Source organism: Nesoenas mayeri (assembly GCF_963082525.1).
Source record: "Nesoenas mayeri genome assembly, chromosome: Z".
NCBI classification, from domain to species: Eukaryota; Metazoa; Chordata; class Aves; order Columbiformes; family Columbidae; genus Nesoenas; species Nesoenas mayeri.
Genome location: NC_137542.1, coordinates 69,451,677 through 69,468,866, shown reverse-complemented (window position 1 = coordinate 69,468,866; position 17,190 = coordinate 69,451,677). Strand labels below are relative to the sequence as shown.

The following is a 17,190-nucleotide window of genomic DNA, read 5'->3' as shown; positions in this document are numbered from 1 at the left end:
GATCACATACATGTTATAATGAAAATCTTGCTGCAGTCTGGAGTACAGCAGTACAGCTGCTTCAGGATGTTTGGGACCACTAGGCTACCAAAGTCTTAATCAGACAAAGTTAATCAGCTTTCCTGGGACCTGAGGCTAATGCAGACAACTGATTCCACAACATCATCGCCCAGGTATTTGGTGAAGACAAAAGCAAGCAAAGGAAGACAGAAACTGTCATATTTTTAGTTCTCTATCTGAACACTACACCATTAGTGAAGGCAAGTAATTGTGATGCTTACGAGGAAATTCACTTTTGTGCCAATGCAAGCTCTTCTGTTAGCACATTTGTGAAAGCACTACGTTCTGAACAGTTTTCTGCATCTACTGGGCAGGTTTTCCATCTTCTGGACAGCAAAGCCAAAGCTTCCTTTTCAACAGCGGAAAGCCTTTCTTCCTGCCCACTTTTGTCCCTGCCTATAAGCAGTTCAGGCACAAGACATGGCCTGCTCCGTATTAGGCTTGCGGATTTGGTAAGTTTGGCTTCACTTCTGTAGTCAATAGGTAACACAGGAACCCACAAAATCAAGGATTTACAAGCAAGGCTTTCACAATTTTGGTATTAGCTTGATCAATCTCTGACCAGGGCTGCCCTGTGTTTTACTCCAAATTTCATATGCGCAAGCTAACATTGCTTCACGAAGCAGAAGGTTGTTAAAGTATAGGGAAAACATGGAAGAAGAGCTTACCTTTGCCCAGGAGTCACATGATTCTCAGCTGGAACCGAGGATGCAGTGAAGACCTTTGTTTCAGAAAGCTGAAAAAGAGAAAGGGGCGGGGGGCAAAGGTATTTTAATCATACACATGCTCACACTTTACTGCTGTGACATCTGCAGAAAATCTGACATGGTCATGCACTTTCAAGGTAGAAGTCAATTTACCATTACACCCAGTTATGCTGCAGCTCTGCTTAAGAGACAAAAACACATCAAAGTTCAGCAAAGTCTTCTCCACAGAATCAAGTACCAATTTACCTAAAGTGTTAGGAAACTTGAGCCACTGAACACACACAATGGTATACCAATACCACTACATCAGTCTGAACAACAGTTTAACTGAAAAATATACCAGTAGAAAGTAATTAACGTGACAGCTGGTGTATCATCAGTGTAAAGATACCTTGTGCAGACATAATTTAGGACTCCACAGAGCAGCTCTGATAAATCTTGTTGCAGCAGCCTAACACATGGCACCGTTCCCACTCATTTAATGTATTCCTGTGTTTTACGTTCCAGCTCACATCAGCAGTGGAGGCAGGTTTACACTCACGTATGTACAGAGAACCAGCATTCATGGTTCCTTCGTGGCATTTCTGCTAGGGGCAGCAATAACATCTTAAACTGATTGCTCTGTAAGCATGAGTTCAAAAACAATATTAAAGGGACAGTCCAGTAATTGCTTATAAGAGTGTAACTTGTCAGACCATCCACAGCAGAAAACTGTACTGCTTTCACCATGCTGTTACAATAGATACTTGCACAGGTAGCTGGGGAAGGGTAGCTCGTTGGTTGGGGCTTTTGGGGAATAGAGGGCATTTTTTTTCAGTAAGGGACTTGTTGTTTGCTGGTTTGCTCGTTTGAGGCTTTTTTGTTTGGTTGGTTTGTTTTAATAGCTTTTCTTTTTTAAAAGAAAATAGTAGTTAAATAGTTACAGCTTCCTAGGGCTAATTCACTTCTATTGACAGAAATACTTGCAAACCAGAATAGGTCTTAAGCCAGTACAGGTTAGGTTTAACAAGACTAAGATAAGCACACATAATGGCTAAATTTTAGATTAAATTTGCACAAAGTCACCCTTAGCTACTTTGGTGTAACTTTGTATTTAGACTGAAGAATAACTGACTTATTCAAACACAAAGAATCCCTGTAGAATGTGACATTTGAATATAGCTCTTCCAAGAAATTACGCATTTTTAATTGCACAGGTTGCTAGCAGCCCAGCTTAAAGGACACCATGGACAGAAGCCAATTTCATCTGCTGTCCCATGGTAGGTCTACTGAAAACATATATATCTCTGCACATGGTCATCTGATTCGGATTATCTGGTGAAATACTGTTGACTAAGGCAGGAGACAGAAGAGCTGACTGGGAGCATCAAAGTTCAAATGTTTCATGTATTCTCCCAGCACCACTCATGTGCAACACACTGTGTAATGAAAAAAATGAGTACCATCACAGCTCCTCCCTCGATCTTCTTCCCTTGCTGCCAATAAAATGTATTTTAATCCTATCTTCCCAGAACACAACTCTGTCCCATGCACTGTGCTGCCAGCCCACAACGCTATGCACTGACCAAAACTAAGAGATTCAGTTCAAGCGCATTTCCCATTAAAAAGGCTGTCTCACTATTGTTCAGCCCTTTCCCCACTGTACATGTTATTTTAGAACAACGTATACTGTACTTTTTGTATTGTTATGAGACTCCTGCATTATATGGCACGAGGAGGTCAGCTAATGGCACAGGCAGCTGTTTGTGGTCTGCCATTCCTTGTTTAAATATTAAATTCTTTGTAATGTCAACCGTTTTTACACTCACATAACCCAGGATAAGACAAACTGTGGCCACTGACAAATCCTGAAAACTAAGCAAATCAAAGAGACTGAGGATATATGTGATAACATAAAGGCATGCTTGACATATGAGAAAATGCTCTCTTCAAGTGAACCAGCATGCAAAACACAGCTCTCCAGCTACGAGCTCGGCTACATTGAATTTTACAGTACACCCTGTGGCAAAGGCACTGCCATAAGCTCCAATCAGGCACTTAATTCAGAGATCTGCTGCGATTACAGCATTCGTCAGAACCCATACTTCATGCAGCAGCAGCTGAAAAGTTCTGTTATGCGGATGTATTCAGTATTTCTTAGAATTAGTATTATTGGCTCCTAACAAAGTTATTTATGCTCACAGTACACTACACTCACAAATCTTTCACAAAGGCTCTGGTATTTTCTCATAACTGTATCAAGAGTCATGAACCATTTGCAAATGCTGGCCTCACAAAGAGTATTTTCTCCATCTGCAGTGAAATGCCTGTGCTTTTCAGCTCCTGCTCCTGCGATAAAAATCATTCTCTAATCACCAAACAGACAATACATTTAACAACTATCCACCAGCTCTTATGGCCAACTGACAGGTGAGGATAGTAGGAAAATATAATATACTCCAGCATCCTCATAAAAACTCAACATCAACAAATCAGAAATAAAAAAACCTTGTTACTGTTTTGATATGATGTACTGAAGTTAAAGAAATTAAAATAAGTTCTTATGCTGCTTCTTGGTAAAGGAAACACTCCCACTAAAACAAACTCTTTTCCTTTTTTTAAAGTGTTGCTGTTGTTTCAAATAAAAATCAAGACTGCCAATACTGTACAGAAAATGCCTTCATCCAGTTTCCAGCACAGGACTACTACACCCAAAAATCTAATCCTTCTCAGGTCAAGCAACACTAAATTTCGCTCACCTACTCATAACTAGTATTTGAACAGAAAACACCACATTCAAAGAAAAGTATTCTTCAGAAAAACACCTGGTCTTTATACGCAGACAGCAAACACATCGGCTTCCTTGGCTGTTTTTATCATTAGTCACGCTGCTAGAACTGTTTGTTTATTATACATTTAAATGCAGGGCTCTATTTTCTAGCCATAGCTTCATATTATACCTTTTTCTGCTAGGCTAAAACCAGAGCCCATTATATTCTAATAAAGTAACCTTTTCAGACTCAGTAAAATAAAAATCTTACTCTCAAGCACCTCTCCTATCAGTAAATAATTTTTAGCTATTTTTCACAACTTTTGTAAAAGCAATGAATAATGGGATGCAGTACTTCATAATCAAGTTCAGGAGAGTTCACATGAAGAAATATAAATCAAGAACAATTAAGAGACAGGGAAGAGTACCTACAGGCAAATGACTACAATACCTTCCTTTTGGTTTCTTTTTGGCCACAGCATCAGTGCTTTAGGAGATCATACTCAGCTGTTCTTTTTTCATCATCTACTAAAATCCTGAACATTATTCAGCTGTTGCTTTCTAGAAAACAGGCCCTTGTTCTGGAGGTGTTCCTTCATTCCCATAAAACAAATGGGTATTGGCTGTATCAAAGCATTACTCATTTGAGCAGGTCAAGTCTAGCAGAGGTCCAGATTTCTCTGCATGACTGTCTGCAGCTCGCCATTTCTTTCATTCTTTCTGAACATCAGCACGTGAAGAACTCTCTCCTAGGTTACAGGGACTTTCCCAGCACTCTAAAATTAATAAAAATTAACAACAGGCTGGAGATTTCATCTGCTGCTCATTCAAAATCTATGTGCAAATTATGCAGGTTTAATAATTAATCAAAAAAAAAAATATCTATCTTTAGTCAGCATTGCTCAATACCTTTCTGCTACTAGAGACACTTCATTGTACAAGCATCAAAAAAAGGTGAGAAACTAGGCTAGAAATTTTTGGTATCCTTAGCTCTTAATCCACTTCTCGCATGTACTGCAGAAATAGAGGACAGGTTTTAAAAATGATGCTGGCTTTTGAGGACAGTAACCAATAGAGAAAACCTGTCAATTTTAGAGATTCTTTTCGTTTTCTCAAAAGACACAGCCCTCTCATTAGGTAAGGACAGAGTTTTCATATCTGTTACATGACACATTCACACATTTCTAGGGATAAAACTGACATGTCACCCTACATGAGGAGGCAAAAGGGATGACTTCTGAGACAATCTCTACAGAAAATAAACTTGAAATAATGGATGTTCCTATCACAGATGAAAAGTTTCTTAAAAGCTAAGTAATCCTTTCCACATGTCTTGCTACCTCATGTTTTCTGAACTGCTTAAGCTTTAACACTAGCTGAAAATGTGAAATCGCAAATGCAATTTTCACTTGTGATGATCAGAAATGCCAAATATGTTGCTGACATGAAGACATCTTGTCTCATAAAGAACAAGAACGAAAATTGTTGTAGGAGTAGACAACCCATCAAGACGAAACAACAGGAATGAAGCAAGTAAGCGCTCACTTCAGCATACTACTTGCTCATTTTTTAATATTATGAACATGAAGTGGAACAATTATGAAGATTTCAAACAAAAAACATCAAATGAGTCTAAAGCTGACAGCAAGTTCAGCATTTGATTACATAAAAGTATAGTGATAACATGGTTTTAAATCCCTAACACAATATTAAGGGAAGCGTGCAGTTAGCACCCATCAGCACTGAGCAGTGGAAAACTATAATGCACTAACATTTATTTGGGGATAGAACTTAAAAAATTACCATCTATGTATTGTCCACCCAGCAAAATAAATTGATGATCCTTGGTTCAATTTTATTTAAAAATATATCTAACTATCTAGCTTATCTAAATACATATTTTTAAACAGGAATTACAGCAAGAAACACAGTAAGAAATATCACTGGATGCATACACCAAATTACTATTTAGAACATTCAGTTTTCAAAGATAACACAAACTCTGAAAAGGGTAAATAACCAATCAGTCAATCCAACAAGGTACACTTACATCTTCATTCCAGTCTTCTGCTGTCCACTCTTCTATTGAGTTTTTCCACGCTCCTATTGTAATTTTGGGAAGGAAAGAAAACCATTACAAGCTAAAAGTACAATGTCATACTTCAACACTTCTGCTTTATAAGCAATCCTGTTTTCATTATTACTGGAACACAAAGTGAGGAGATGGTGGTTGGAAACATGGGAAGCTCTGTAAAATTGGTCTCCAGATAAAAAAGTTTTGGGCAGGTTTTTCCTCTCCTTTAATCTCTGAGTTCAGGAATTCTTACTCACTATGGTGCCAGACATAATTTGCATGAATCCATGTCTACAACCAGTAATTAATACCAAAGGTTGGAAGAACACCCTGCTATGTCCCCAACAACAGTGAGAGGTTACTCAACCCTTCCACGGGATCTCCCAGTTTCATGCACAAACTCATGCAGAGCCTGAACAAAACACAACCACACCACCTGCTGTGATATCCATAATCCTACTTTCAATATACTCAAATTGAAGACCTAAGGTACACCTCTTGAGGCTCCTTTCCAACCTGTTAATACTCTCCTCAGGACAGAACAATCCCAATCCCTTCCATGACAGAGCAATTTTATTTTAAAACATATATAATCCATATAACGGCAGTAGGAGAGTCAGTAAGCTCCCACTCTAGCTGCAAAACACTTCTCCCAAAACTAGTGGCACAGTTTATTTGGCAAACACTGCATGCAGTGATGGGAAACGACAGGAAATGATCCTACAGATGCAAAAACCCAATCCCTTACATAAGACATGCAAGAGCAATAAAGGGCCTGAAGGCTTTGCCCACCAGCGTAACTATAGGGATGGTTATCCTGGCAACAATCAGAGCTTTCATTTAAACCACATAACCAAGAGTGAAGAAGACATCACCATTAAATTCCTGCTATCATCAAGTGATACGATCAAGTACAAAACCAAAAGAAATATCGCTTAAATTGTTTCCTTTTATTTAACCATGAACCCCTGAGACACATTCACCCAGAAACAAGCCTCCTAAAGACAGCATCAAATCCCATTCATACTAATGTTATCACTACATCAATGCATTATTTCGTACATCTTTACAAAGCAGCATCTGGGGCAGGAGAGGGCTGAATGGCACTAATCCCATGAGGTGACCAAGCCTACTACAAAGATATACACACAGTGGGGAGAAGAGAAGCGGTTTATACCTTGGAATCTGAAACTATTCTGCCGATCCTGAGCAAGGTAACATCTGCACTGTGTTGGCTCTGTGAAGCAATACAGAATTGCCTCAAACATCTCATGCTCACATCTTATCAGACAGCCTAACCACAAGGTTTCTACATGCTGCATAACATCGATGCACTTGAAAAGTAACTAATAATCATATCCAAGCACAGCAAGATTGCTACAGTGCCTCAAATTTCTAGACTAATCCACACATTTCCACAGAAATTTTGGAAAGGAGGAAAAGCACAATGAGCAGCAGTGTTTAGAGAAACTGTTGATTTGCTTTCCCTTTTCCTAACCAGCAGAGGATCCCTTCCTCTGATATTTCTCATTTAAAGAAACAATATTCTGGTATTTGCCCTGCTTATATTTATCTCCTACCAGTCAGAGCAAGGCCTGCTTCTGTAGAAGACAAACCTCATGTTGGTAACAGAACTCTAACAACAGAGCTGCAGTCTGCTAGAACACAGAAGAAGTCAGACAAATTAAGTCCAACTCTTGATGCCTCATCATAATTTAACATTTCTCTTTTCCAGTGAAAGTATGCTTTTTGTTTTCAAGGATTCTAGTCACAGTAACTTCAACCTAGATGGTTATCTGTGACTCCTGTTTCCTGTTGTAACAAGTTCAGTTTTAGAAAGTTACAGCAAATAAGAAGTATAATAGATGTTTTTCATAAGTCTTCACTTATTTTCCTCCAATTCTTTACTTCCTTTCACATTACTTGACTTTTTTTTTTTCCTTTTTTCAATAATCAGCTGTAGATATTACGCCCAAAATAATTTCATTTTGGTCTATCCCAAACTTATCTTTTCCTTTTGGATTACATTCATGTTCTACAATGACCCGAGGGTTTCCATTAAAATGTTCCTTCTTTTACAGGAGTCTTAAAAAACCCTTCCTTTTAACTTCCAAGCTACAAAGTTCCCTTCTTTCCACTTGACAGTTACACTACAATTCATTATTTTCTTTCTTGCCATTCTTCAGTTTCGGAGTCATTTAAGGCTGCTCACAGCCAGGATAACAAAGCAATTTTTTCCTGTGAAATTTATGAAACTCTATCAAAGTAGAGGTATCAGTAAATTACCAGAGCACAATATCATTTTTATAACCTATGATGAGAAGTGACCTCATCCAACATAATCTATAAAAACTGCTGTGATCTGTCATTCAGGCTATCCTGCTGCCTTGTACCTTACAAAAAAGTAACAGACTGAACACTCATCATGGCCTGTAAGAAAACATCAATCACACTGTTCAAGTTTCTTCCCTTTTGGATAAGGATTCGTCATTTTTTTTCCTCTCAGCTGTCCTTTCTCTTTGCCTTTCAGTTATACATTACTTCTCTGAGAATCAGTATGGAGGAAAACCCATGCTGCATTATTTGGAATACAATTTCTTTTAAATGTTATGAACCGTTCAAGATTCACTCTTCACCCTCTTTTTATTCCAACCAACCACACCAAATTTTCCTTCCACAGAACCAGCTAGCTTTTCTACAGGTTTACAGATTGCACCAAGGAACACCTTTCATTCAGGCTACTCCCTCTGGCATCTGCAACAATTCAGGACAAAGGGTTCTAGAGCACTTTCAGACCACGTATGGGGGCAACCACATTTGGGAAACAAATTGTGTATTGCTTTTTAATTGACGATGTTGACACTGATCCTTTCTCAGTACTGCTAAAGAGGAAATACTTAGTAAATACTCAGAATTCCATAGAGAGTTTATGTTTGCATGACATCTTCGGAAAACATTTTGATACACAAAACTCGTTTTGTTTCTCCAAGTAGTTGCCCAGTTATCTCCTTTTAATGTAACTGCAGATGAAAGACACTAATTTTCCAAGTACCTAGTATGACCTAATGTTGTCTTCCTTCTTTTCAGATGAAAAACAAAATGGGACTGGGTAATGAGGAATGAAGTGAGGGATTTCCACCCTGCCCTTCCTCTGTGTATACTCATCTGACATCCTTCACTAACCAACTGCAGGCTTTATGGATTTCCATACATACACATCCCCCTCACTCACATCTTTACTAACTCCACATTACTAACTTATTACCAGGACTGTTGATTTGGAACTAATATAATAAGACTGTAAATTACGGGGGAAAAAAAAAAAAAGAAAAAAGACCAAAAACTAATATTTGTGATCAACAAGCCAAATCAACAGCTCAACTTTGTACAACGTGCTTCCAGCCCCACACCTTGTCTGCCACTCCTCGCCTCTACCCCTGCTTTAACTTTCCCTTCCAGCACTCTCTCTCCTGCTTTAAAACTATCACCCAAGCTGCATCCTCCAGTGACAGCCCTCAAGATGCATCACAAGGTTGAACATATTTCCCACTTAGACAAAACTGAATTATTCCCTTCCAAAGCTTACTCTTTTAATGAGATCTCTTCATTTTGGCTCAGGGATTTATTTCTGACATTCCTGTAACTTGTCTAAAGAAGAAACACTGTAAAATAAAACACTCTTCCTATAGTCATATATAGACAGATAGCTTTGTTTTGTCAGTTACAGTGCCTTTTCCATTTGCACTGAAAATAAAGACTAGCAGGAAAAAGGTACTTAGCACACAAGAAGAACATTTACTCTTAACTAGTTTACTTTAAATTCCCACCAGTCAAATTATTTTGCAGGAACTCCCCACACTGACACTCATTTATAGCCTTAAGAACCATTAATCTGACAAGGCCAGGGAAAATTCCTACATGCCTTCTCACACCCTTTTCTCCATATCATGCTACCCCACTTTCACATACATGCCGTAAGCTGCGTTAGTGGAGTGCAGTTTTCAGTGATGTGTGCACAGCCTAACGGCATGAATGCTCTTGGCATCCAAAAAGAAGTTCCACACATCGAAGAGTACACTTTGAATTTCCATCAGTCTGCTTGCTCAGCAGCAAACCTCCCATGTAGACACACTGGTACTCGTACAGGGACCTGTTTAGCCACACCAAGCTACTCTTATTCCTAGACAGAATTCCTCCATTTCTGAAGACTTCCCACAATATGGGAAGAAGCAAGGCATCCCATTTTCCCAATCACAGACAAGCAGGTCACATTCTTCCTGCAAGAAGGAACTGAGGTTGCCACAAGGGAGGCACATGAAAGCTAGCTAGAGTTAGCAGGTGTCCTTCTAACTCATTAGCTGACAAATTTATTTGAAAAATTAACACAAACGAAAGTAAAAGGTGCATTTGTGTTTGCAGTATGGCACCAAGTCATTTCAAAAGCAATTCCTTGGAAGGATGCCTTATTGGGCAAAAGAGCCCCCTTTCAATAACCGTTAATATACTCAGTGCCACTCTCCCACACTGGACTAGAGGGCACTCAGAGGGACAAGAGAGCTGCCTAATGAGCTCTCCTAAACTCTAAGCCTGTTATAGCCTTCTCTGGTTAAGTGGAAAATGGCTTGTATGACACTTAGAAAGCTGCATTTCCAGGAGATCAGAGCAGAGCTCAATGGAGCATGGCCTAGACTCCAACATCAGTCTTTTCCTTCCACATTCAACACAGGGGTGGATGAAAAAAGTCACCTGAGCAGGCTTCAGCAATGAAGATATCAGAAGAGTTACCCTTTGCTGGAGTTGAAAAAAAATAATCTCTCTCCTGCCACTCAGTGGATCCCAAATACAGACAATAATGTACATTAATTTCTCCATTCTGACAGAGTTTTCGTTATCTTCATCTCCTGTCACATAATATAGGAAGAAGCAAGGTATCCTATTTTCCCAGTCACAGACAAGACGGTCACATTCTTCATTCCTGAATCACCACGACACCACTGTTAAGTAGTTATTTTTCAAGATACATCGGTCTCTTGTCTTTGGCCAGGAGTGTATACTTCACACTTGAAACTTCATCCAGGAACACATAGCTTCCCCTATCTTCAGACAGCCAGACGGGTCTTTTGGCTTCCATTCAAGTGCCTGCTCGTGCTCTAGTTAATACTTTTTTCTATTCAAAGGTGGCAGACCTTGGAACTCTGCTCCGCCCCAGACACTCACATCTTTACTTTCGTTGCTGTGTTGCACTGTTGGAGTTTCCAAAGCCATTCCAGTGTCACCGAGTGGAGTAATATTTGTAAACAGTTCTTCCTTTCTTTTTCTTCTCTTAGACAGTCACATCCTACTGCCCAATGTCTGTGGACCATCCACTTTTAGTAGGACTTAAACTCTTTAACTGCATTAGGTGAGCTCTTAAATAGTACTTCCAGGTACCTAAACAGTTCTTCACGTACAAGGTTGTTCCAATAACTCTTCAAATCCCTTTGTCTCTTAAGGGATTTTTAATACTAAACAAAAATATTGCAAATTGCCTTCCCTTCATTCTAACCAGAGAGTCACTCAGGCTACAGCATGTGCTCTGCACATTAGTAGCAGTTAAGCTATAAAAATGAGCTAATATCAGTCTCAGGTGAGATATATTCACATTTTCAGAAGATAACTGAACACTAATAGAACAGTTACTTTAATTGCAATTCGCTATAGGTCTTCATTCCAATCCTTCCACTTCTTGAAGCATCTTACCAGTTCCATCATCTGCATCATTCTGACCAGCCTCCCAAATCTTTGACTTTGTCCCAAAGCCATCAGTGGCAGAAGAATCCGTATAGTCTGCAGGGTTAAATGTCCTAGAGTTTTAAAAGTTAAAAAATGGAAGAGAACACATGGGTCATTCAACGAACACAAGTGTCATCATTTTTAGCTGAAGTTGTATTAGATTTAACATCTCGATTTCCACATACTTTATCTTGATATTTTTGGTTTCAAAAGAAATTTTTCCTCTACCAGCAGATATAGATTAAAAAGGGAGAAAAGAGAAGGAGAAAAAAGAGAGTAGACTAAAAAAAAAATTAATGTAGAGAAACTGAACCAAAACAACAATTCCTGAAAAAGCAGTAAATAGCATACCTACTCCTCCCACTCTCATAAAGCATTACTTTATATGCACAACTATAAGCCCCTCTCAGCTGACAGTTTCTCAGCAGGGGGCTGACTGATGAGAAACCACTATCTTATCCTTTCAGAGCACCAGACCTGCACAGGACAGGAGTCGGAAAATCAGAAAGACTTTCAGAATACACTCCTGACACCAAAGCCAAAACACACAGATGCAGCTAAAAGGTCAAAATGAACTACTGAAAAGAACGTTCTTTTCAGTTCATCATCTAGAACTATGAACAAGAAGGATTACCAGAGAAGTAGAATGAGCCTTCTGTTCATCATGACATCACTGATATTACATGACATGTCATTACATGCAAACACTGACTGAAAGTAATAGAAGCTACACCTACAAAGCAAGTTATTCCAACAAAACTGAGAACAAATTTAGAGCTGCTTAGTAACTTCTTTTGATTCTGTTTTAGGGTCCATGTATTTCCAAGCACCTAAAGCATGAAACCTCAAAAACAAAACAAAGTTTATAATCACTAGTCTTTCTGGTTTTATATAGAACTTGGATGTTCTACATTCCACCAAACCAAATCTATTTGTAAATTGACCTAGGACTATAGGCACCACACAGAACTTTCAGTCTCCTAAGCACTATGTGGCTGCTACTCAGAGGTACAAATGGGTTCTCCAAGTTTGAGATATTGAGGTAACTTGCATTAGGTTTGTACAGGTGTGTCTAGTTAGAAACACTGCTTTAAGACAAAAATAATCCATTAATCATCTAACAGATCTGTGAATTTTTGAATCCATATTGGTTTATCAAACATACAGCAATATTAATACATCCAGTGGCAATACTAATATTGTCAGTTAATATTGCCACTGAGTTTGATCCTTGCCAAAATCTGTGCTCTGCATGTTTCTTACCCCATGCCTTGGGCTGAAAACCTCCCCGCTCCTCTCCCTCTGCCACGTCCAAACCCTAGGAGAGAAAACACCATTTAACAGCAACAGCAGAGGAGCCACCAATCTCTAGTCTGTCACATTAGAAAATGCTATGGTTGAAGAAGAAAACTGCCATAGTTAAATATTATTTACTTCCCATATTTTATCACAGGAGAATTTGTTTCCCTAACACAGGCAAGCAAGCCACAGTTCATCTAAGACTTTGTTTTAGCAGAATTTGCAATTCAAAAAAACTGAATAGTTTGGGTTGGAAAGGACCTCCAAATGTCATCTAGTCCAACCTGTCCTGCGATGAGCAGGGACACCTTGAACTAGATCAGGTTGCTCAGGGCCCCATCCAGCCTGGCCTGGGATGTCTACAGAGATGGGGCATCAACCACCTCTCTGGGCAACTTGGGCCAGTGTATCACCACCCTCATTGTAAAATATTTCTCTCCTCTACTTTAAAATCATCACCACTTGTCCTATTGCAACAGGCCCTGCAAAAAAGTCTGTTCCTACCTTTGTTAGAAGCACCCTTTAATTACTGAACAGCCACAATAAGGTCTCCCTGGAGCCTTCTCTTCTCCAGGCTGAACACCCCAACTCTCTCAGCCTGTACTCACAGCAGAGCTGTTCCAGCCCTCGGATCATTTCTGTGGCTCCTCTGGCCCCTCTCCAACAGGTCCATGTGTGTCCTGTGCTGAGGGCTCCAGAGCTGGACACAGGACTCCAGGTGGGGTCTCACCAGAGCGGAGCAGAGGGGCAGAATCACCTCCCTCCACCTGCTGGACATACTGCTTTTGATGCAGCCCGAGATAAAACTGACCTTCTGGGCTGCAAGCGCATGCTGATGGCTTACGTCCCATATTTCATCCACCAGCACCCCCAAGTCCATCTCTGCAGGGCTGCTCTCAATCCCTTCATCCTCCCATCTGTATTGATACCGGGGGTTGCCCCAACCTAGGTGCCGGACCTTGTACTTGGCCTTGTTGAACCTCATGAGTTTAACAGGGACCCACTTCTCGAGCTTGTCCAGGTCCCTCTGGATGGCATCTTGTCCCTCAGGTGTGTCACCTGCACCACTCAGCTGGGTGTCATCTGCAGACTTTGCTGAGAGTGCACTCGATCTCACTGTCTATGTCACTGATGAAGATATTAAACAGTAGTGGTCTCAATATGGACATCACTTGTTACCAGTGAATTCTTTGCACTCTTTTCTGTATCTAGTAAAGTAGAACCAAATGCCAAGAAAAGGACTTAGCTAAAGACCCATGGCACATGAGACTGCTATTGCCAAATCATTAGATGTTGTTCAAAATTTTGTCTTTGTTTTCTCACTCTTGCCTAGGAGGCTCTAGAATCCCAGCCTTCCTGTACACCCGGATGTCTCAAGAGATTCCTTGTCACTCCTTGTTTGAGAGGTTTTAATACTCCAGTTGTCTCCTCTGACTCAGTCCACATGTCCACCTCTACCCTCCTGTGCATTTGGCAACCTGCGACCACACATTCCTTCTGCCTCCCCCTTAATCGTAGTTACCAACATGAAAATCACCCCATTCATATGATCCAAACAACCTCCTTGTTATAAAACCACAAGCATATTCATTTCTATTTCGACAGCAACAAATATTTGTTGCCTCCAATTTTGGTTACCAGTCTCAGTTTACAAGCTTCCTGATAACAGTGAATGGCTTTATTTTTGCATATTGAATACTGCCAAAAAGGAGTGAAAATTTCTGTACTACTTAGTACAGCAGCACATTTCCACATAGATTTTTTTTTCCTTTTGTAGGACCTCAATATCTGAGTCTTTTCCAGTTTGTTAGGTGTTTTGTTGAGAAAGACTACAAATATTATTTTGTCTTACAAGAACAAGGGGAGGTCAAGAGCTGCAGCTTGAGAACATACCAATTTTTATTTTTAAGACAAAAATCTGTGGTAATTGTAAGTCACCAAGCACCTACAAGTTAATCAGACCAGAACATACAATCCTATATCAACAATATAAGTTGACCAAAGATCAGAATTACCCATGATAGACTGTTCAAATTTGGATCAAAATTATCACTTATTTTCAGGAGACCACCTAAATTCAGTAAGAGCAGTACGTCCAGGATATGGTAAAACCAGATTAGGAAGTTCTTATTTTAACGACTTGCCTTTCCCTCCCCACACAACCCCTTACTCCCCTTGCCCTAGTTCATTGTCCAAGTTTTAAAAGACATTTCTGAACCTCTAAACTGTCTACTACCTACATTTTCAAGGACTTCTTCAAAGCATCAAAATATTAGGATAGTTTTACACACATTTTGATGACAGAGTTTACCCATATCCTATACAAGAAGAAAACTGCTATCTACAGAGGAATCACGGAAACCTGCAGAGGAAGGATTCCCATTCAGCAACACACAAGAGTTTTGGTGGGACAAGAACACAGAACTGAAGTCTAACACTACGCCAGGCCTGCAACCTCTACATTTTCCTCTCTTTACTCTTTTTTTGGTTGTAGAGAGAACAGATAGAGGTTAGAAAAGAAGTAACAACAGCTGCAACCGAGCCATCACCATCGCTCTTCACCAAGCCCATGTGTGAAGCTGTGCTCTTTGCCATAACAATGGTGCCCCAGACACTGCTGTACACAACCAAATGTAGCTTGGCCTCTGAACTTCCTTGCTCAGGATACCTATTCCACTGCTCTTCAACCCTTTGCCCACCTAAACTCCCTCACCAGGGAGGCTGATACACAGCACAACAAGGTCACAGTTCTCAGCTGCACAGAAGTCAGTGCACTCCGGATTATCTTTCCACCCAATAAATTATTTTTTTAAAGAGCAGAGCCAGACAAACAAGTTGACTTTGGAACACTGTAGGTGCCATTTCTATAATAAATTTATTTGCTACAGCTATCAATACAGCATTAAACCCCATGCACAGAAGAGACATCAACAGCTTTTTAACAAGCTCAGCTACAAGTGAGGCAGACATTAGGTACAGAGAGATTAGTTGGAATACCTAGCACAAAAGCACAAATAGATTTCAGAAGAGGAGTTAAGTCTCCCCAGTTTCCCAAGTGCAAAAGTCTGAAAGAATAACCTTCGCATAATAAACAGAAAATGAAGTTTTAGCAAGCAAGGCATGTGCAAGACGCTGTACCACCATGGACACAATAAACCACTGGCTAAAAACAGCAACAAGAACCTCTAACAATTTTAGAAACCACTAGAAAGAAATCATGTTGTTCCCAAAGTTCCACATATAGTCTTAGACTACTAGCCAGCAAGGCATTTTTTATACCAGATCACTTTGAAAGTTAATCCTAAACTTGAATTTCACGTGGATTCCCTTAACTTCATAAAGCTGTGTCTATGCTGTCTATACTGAAATTAGGATTAAACAAATGCAACAAAAAAAACATTCTAGTGAAGACAAAAGGGAAGTACCAAACCAGTGAGGTTACAGAAAGCACTAAATTCAAAGCTAGAAAAGATACTTACAAGGAACTAATTCAAAATAGGAGACAGTGAACAGTCACGACTGAAAGACCACTTTAAGTCACACACAAAATCTCATATACCCTGGTCATCAATACAAGATGCCAGTGGGAAAGTCTGTCTTTGACACAATCGGATCATTAATATATTCTTAAACTCTCATGATAAGGAAGTTACTTTTCTCAGCTGCCAAAATTAACATATGGCATTAAAACAATTAGAAGGCATAGACTTCAAACACAAATAAGTTAATCATGAAGAATCTATGAATGCCCATATTTGCAAACTTCTGATGCTTTTTAACAGTGCCTAAAAGGTCAGTTAACAAATGGGGCTTCACACTGCAATTCAGAGTGCGGAACCAAATTCTGAGCATGCAATCCCACAGTAACTCAAACCCATTTAAATCAGAACTACTACAGCCAAGGTCTTCCTCACCAGTGACCACAATCTGGCTTCTCTTTCCTGCACGTACCAGTGAGCAAGAACAAAATCACCATCAGAAAAAAAAAAATTATTAGTTTGTTGTTGGATCAGCTCTCCAAACCTTGTTAAATGCCAAAAAACTAATAACCTTCTACACTAGCTTAAGCCACCAAAAAAATCTGTTGCCCCCAGCTACCATGCTGCATGTTCCCCTTTGTTTTTTTTTTTTTACTTTGGCTTGGTTAAAGTTAGAACAATCCTCTGATACAGTTCAAATACACCAGCAGAGAGGACCAATTCCTCCCAGCACTAAAGCCAGCTCATGCCTGTAACGTAAAAAGTATAGCTTTAACAGTCCTCTAAAAAGATGCGTTTATATGGTTTAGATCACAATGGTCAATGTCTTAAAAAAAAATTTCCTGTAGTAATCCACAATCAGCAACTCTTCTATCAACATTTTTAACTACCCACAAAAAGAGAACAAGTGACTTGGCAGCAGCTCATTGAATCTTCTAGTGAGTCTACAGGAATATATTTTCTTCCAATCAGTCAGTATGTGGAACACAAAAGCAAATGATGGACATTAGACAAAGAACAAAATGCCCAGCCTCATATAAAACCTCATAA

At 39.6% G+C, this 17,190-nt stretch overlaps 1 protein-coding gene across 3 annotated transcripts in view; it reads right to left on the bottom strand.

Moving 5' to 3' along the window:
* The window catches only part of UBAP2 (ubiquitin associated protein 2), a 144,589-nt gene that overhangs the window by 87,514 nt on the left and 39,885 nt on the right, over positions 1–17,190 (bottom strand). For all 3 annotated transcript variants that reach the window (XM_080362085.1, XM_080362086.1, XM_080362087.1), the window contains exons 8-11: positions 12,626–12,680; positions 11,330–11,433; positions 5,567–5,619; positions 729–796 (exon numbers count right to left, since the gene is read on the bottom strand). In XM_080362085.1, the coding sequence (XP_080218211.1) occupies positions 729–796; positions 5,567–5,619; positions 11,330–11,433; positions 12,626–12,680 (280 nt within the window). The remainder of the gene's footprint in view (positions 1–728; positions 797–5,566; positions 5,620–11,329; positions 11,434–12,625; positions 12,681–17,190) is intronic.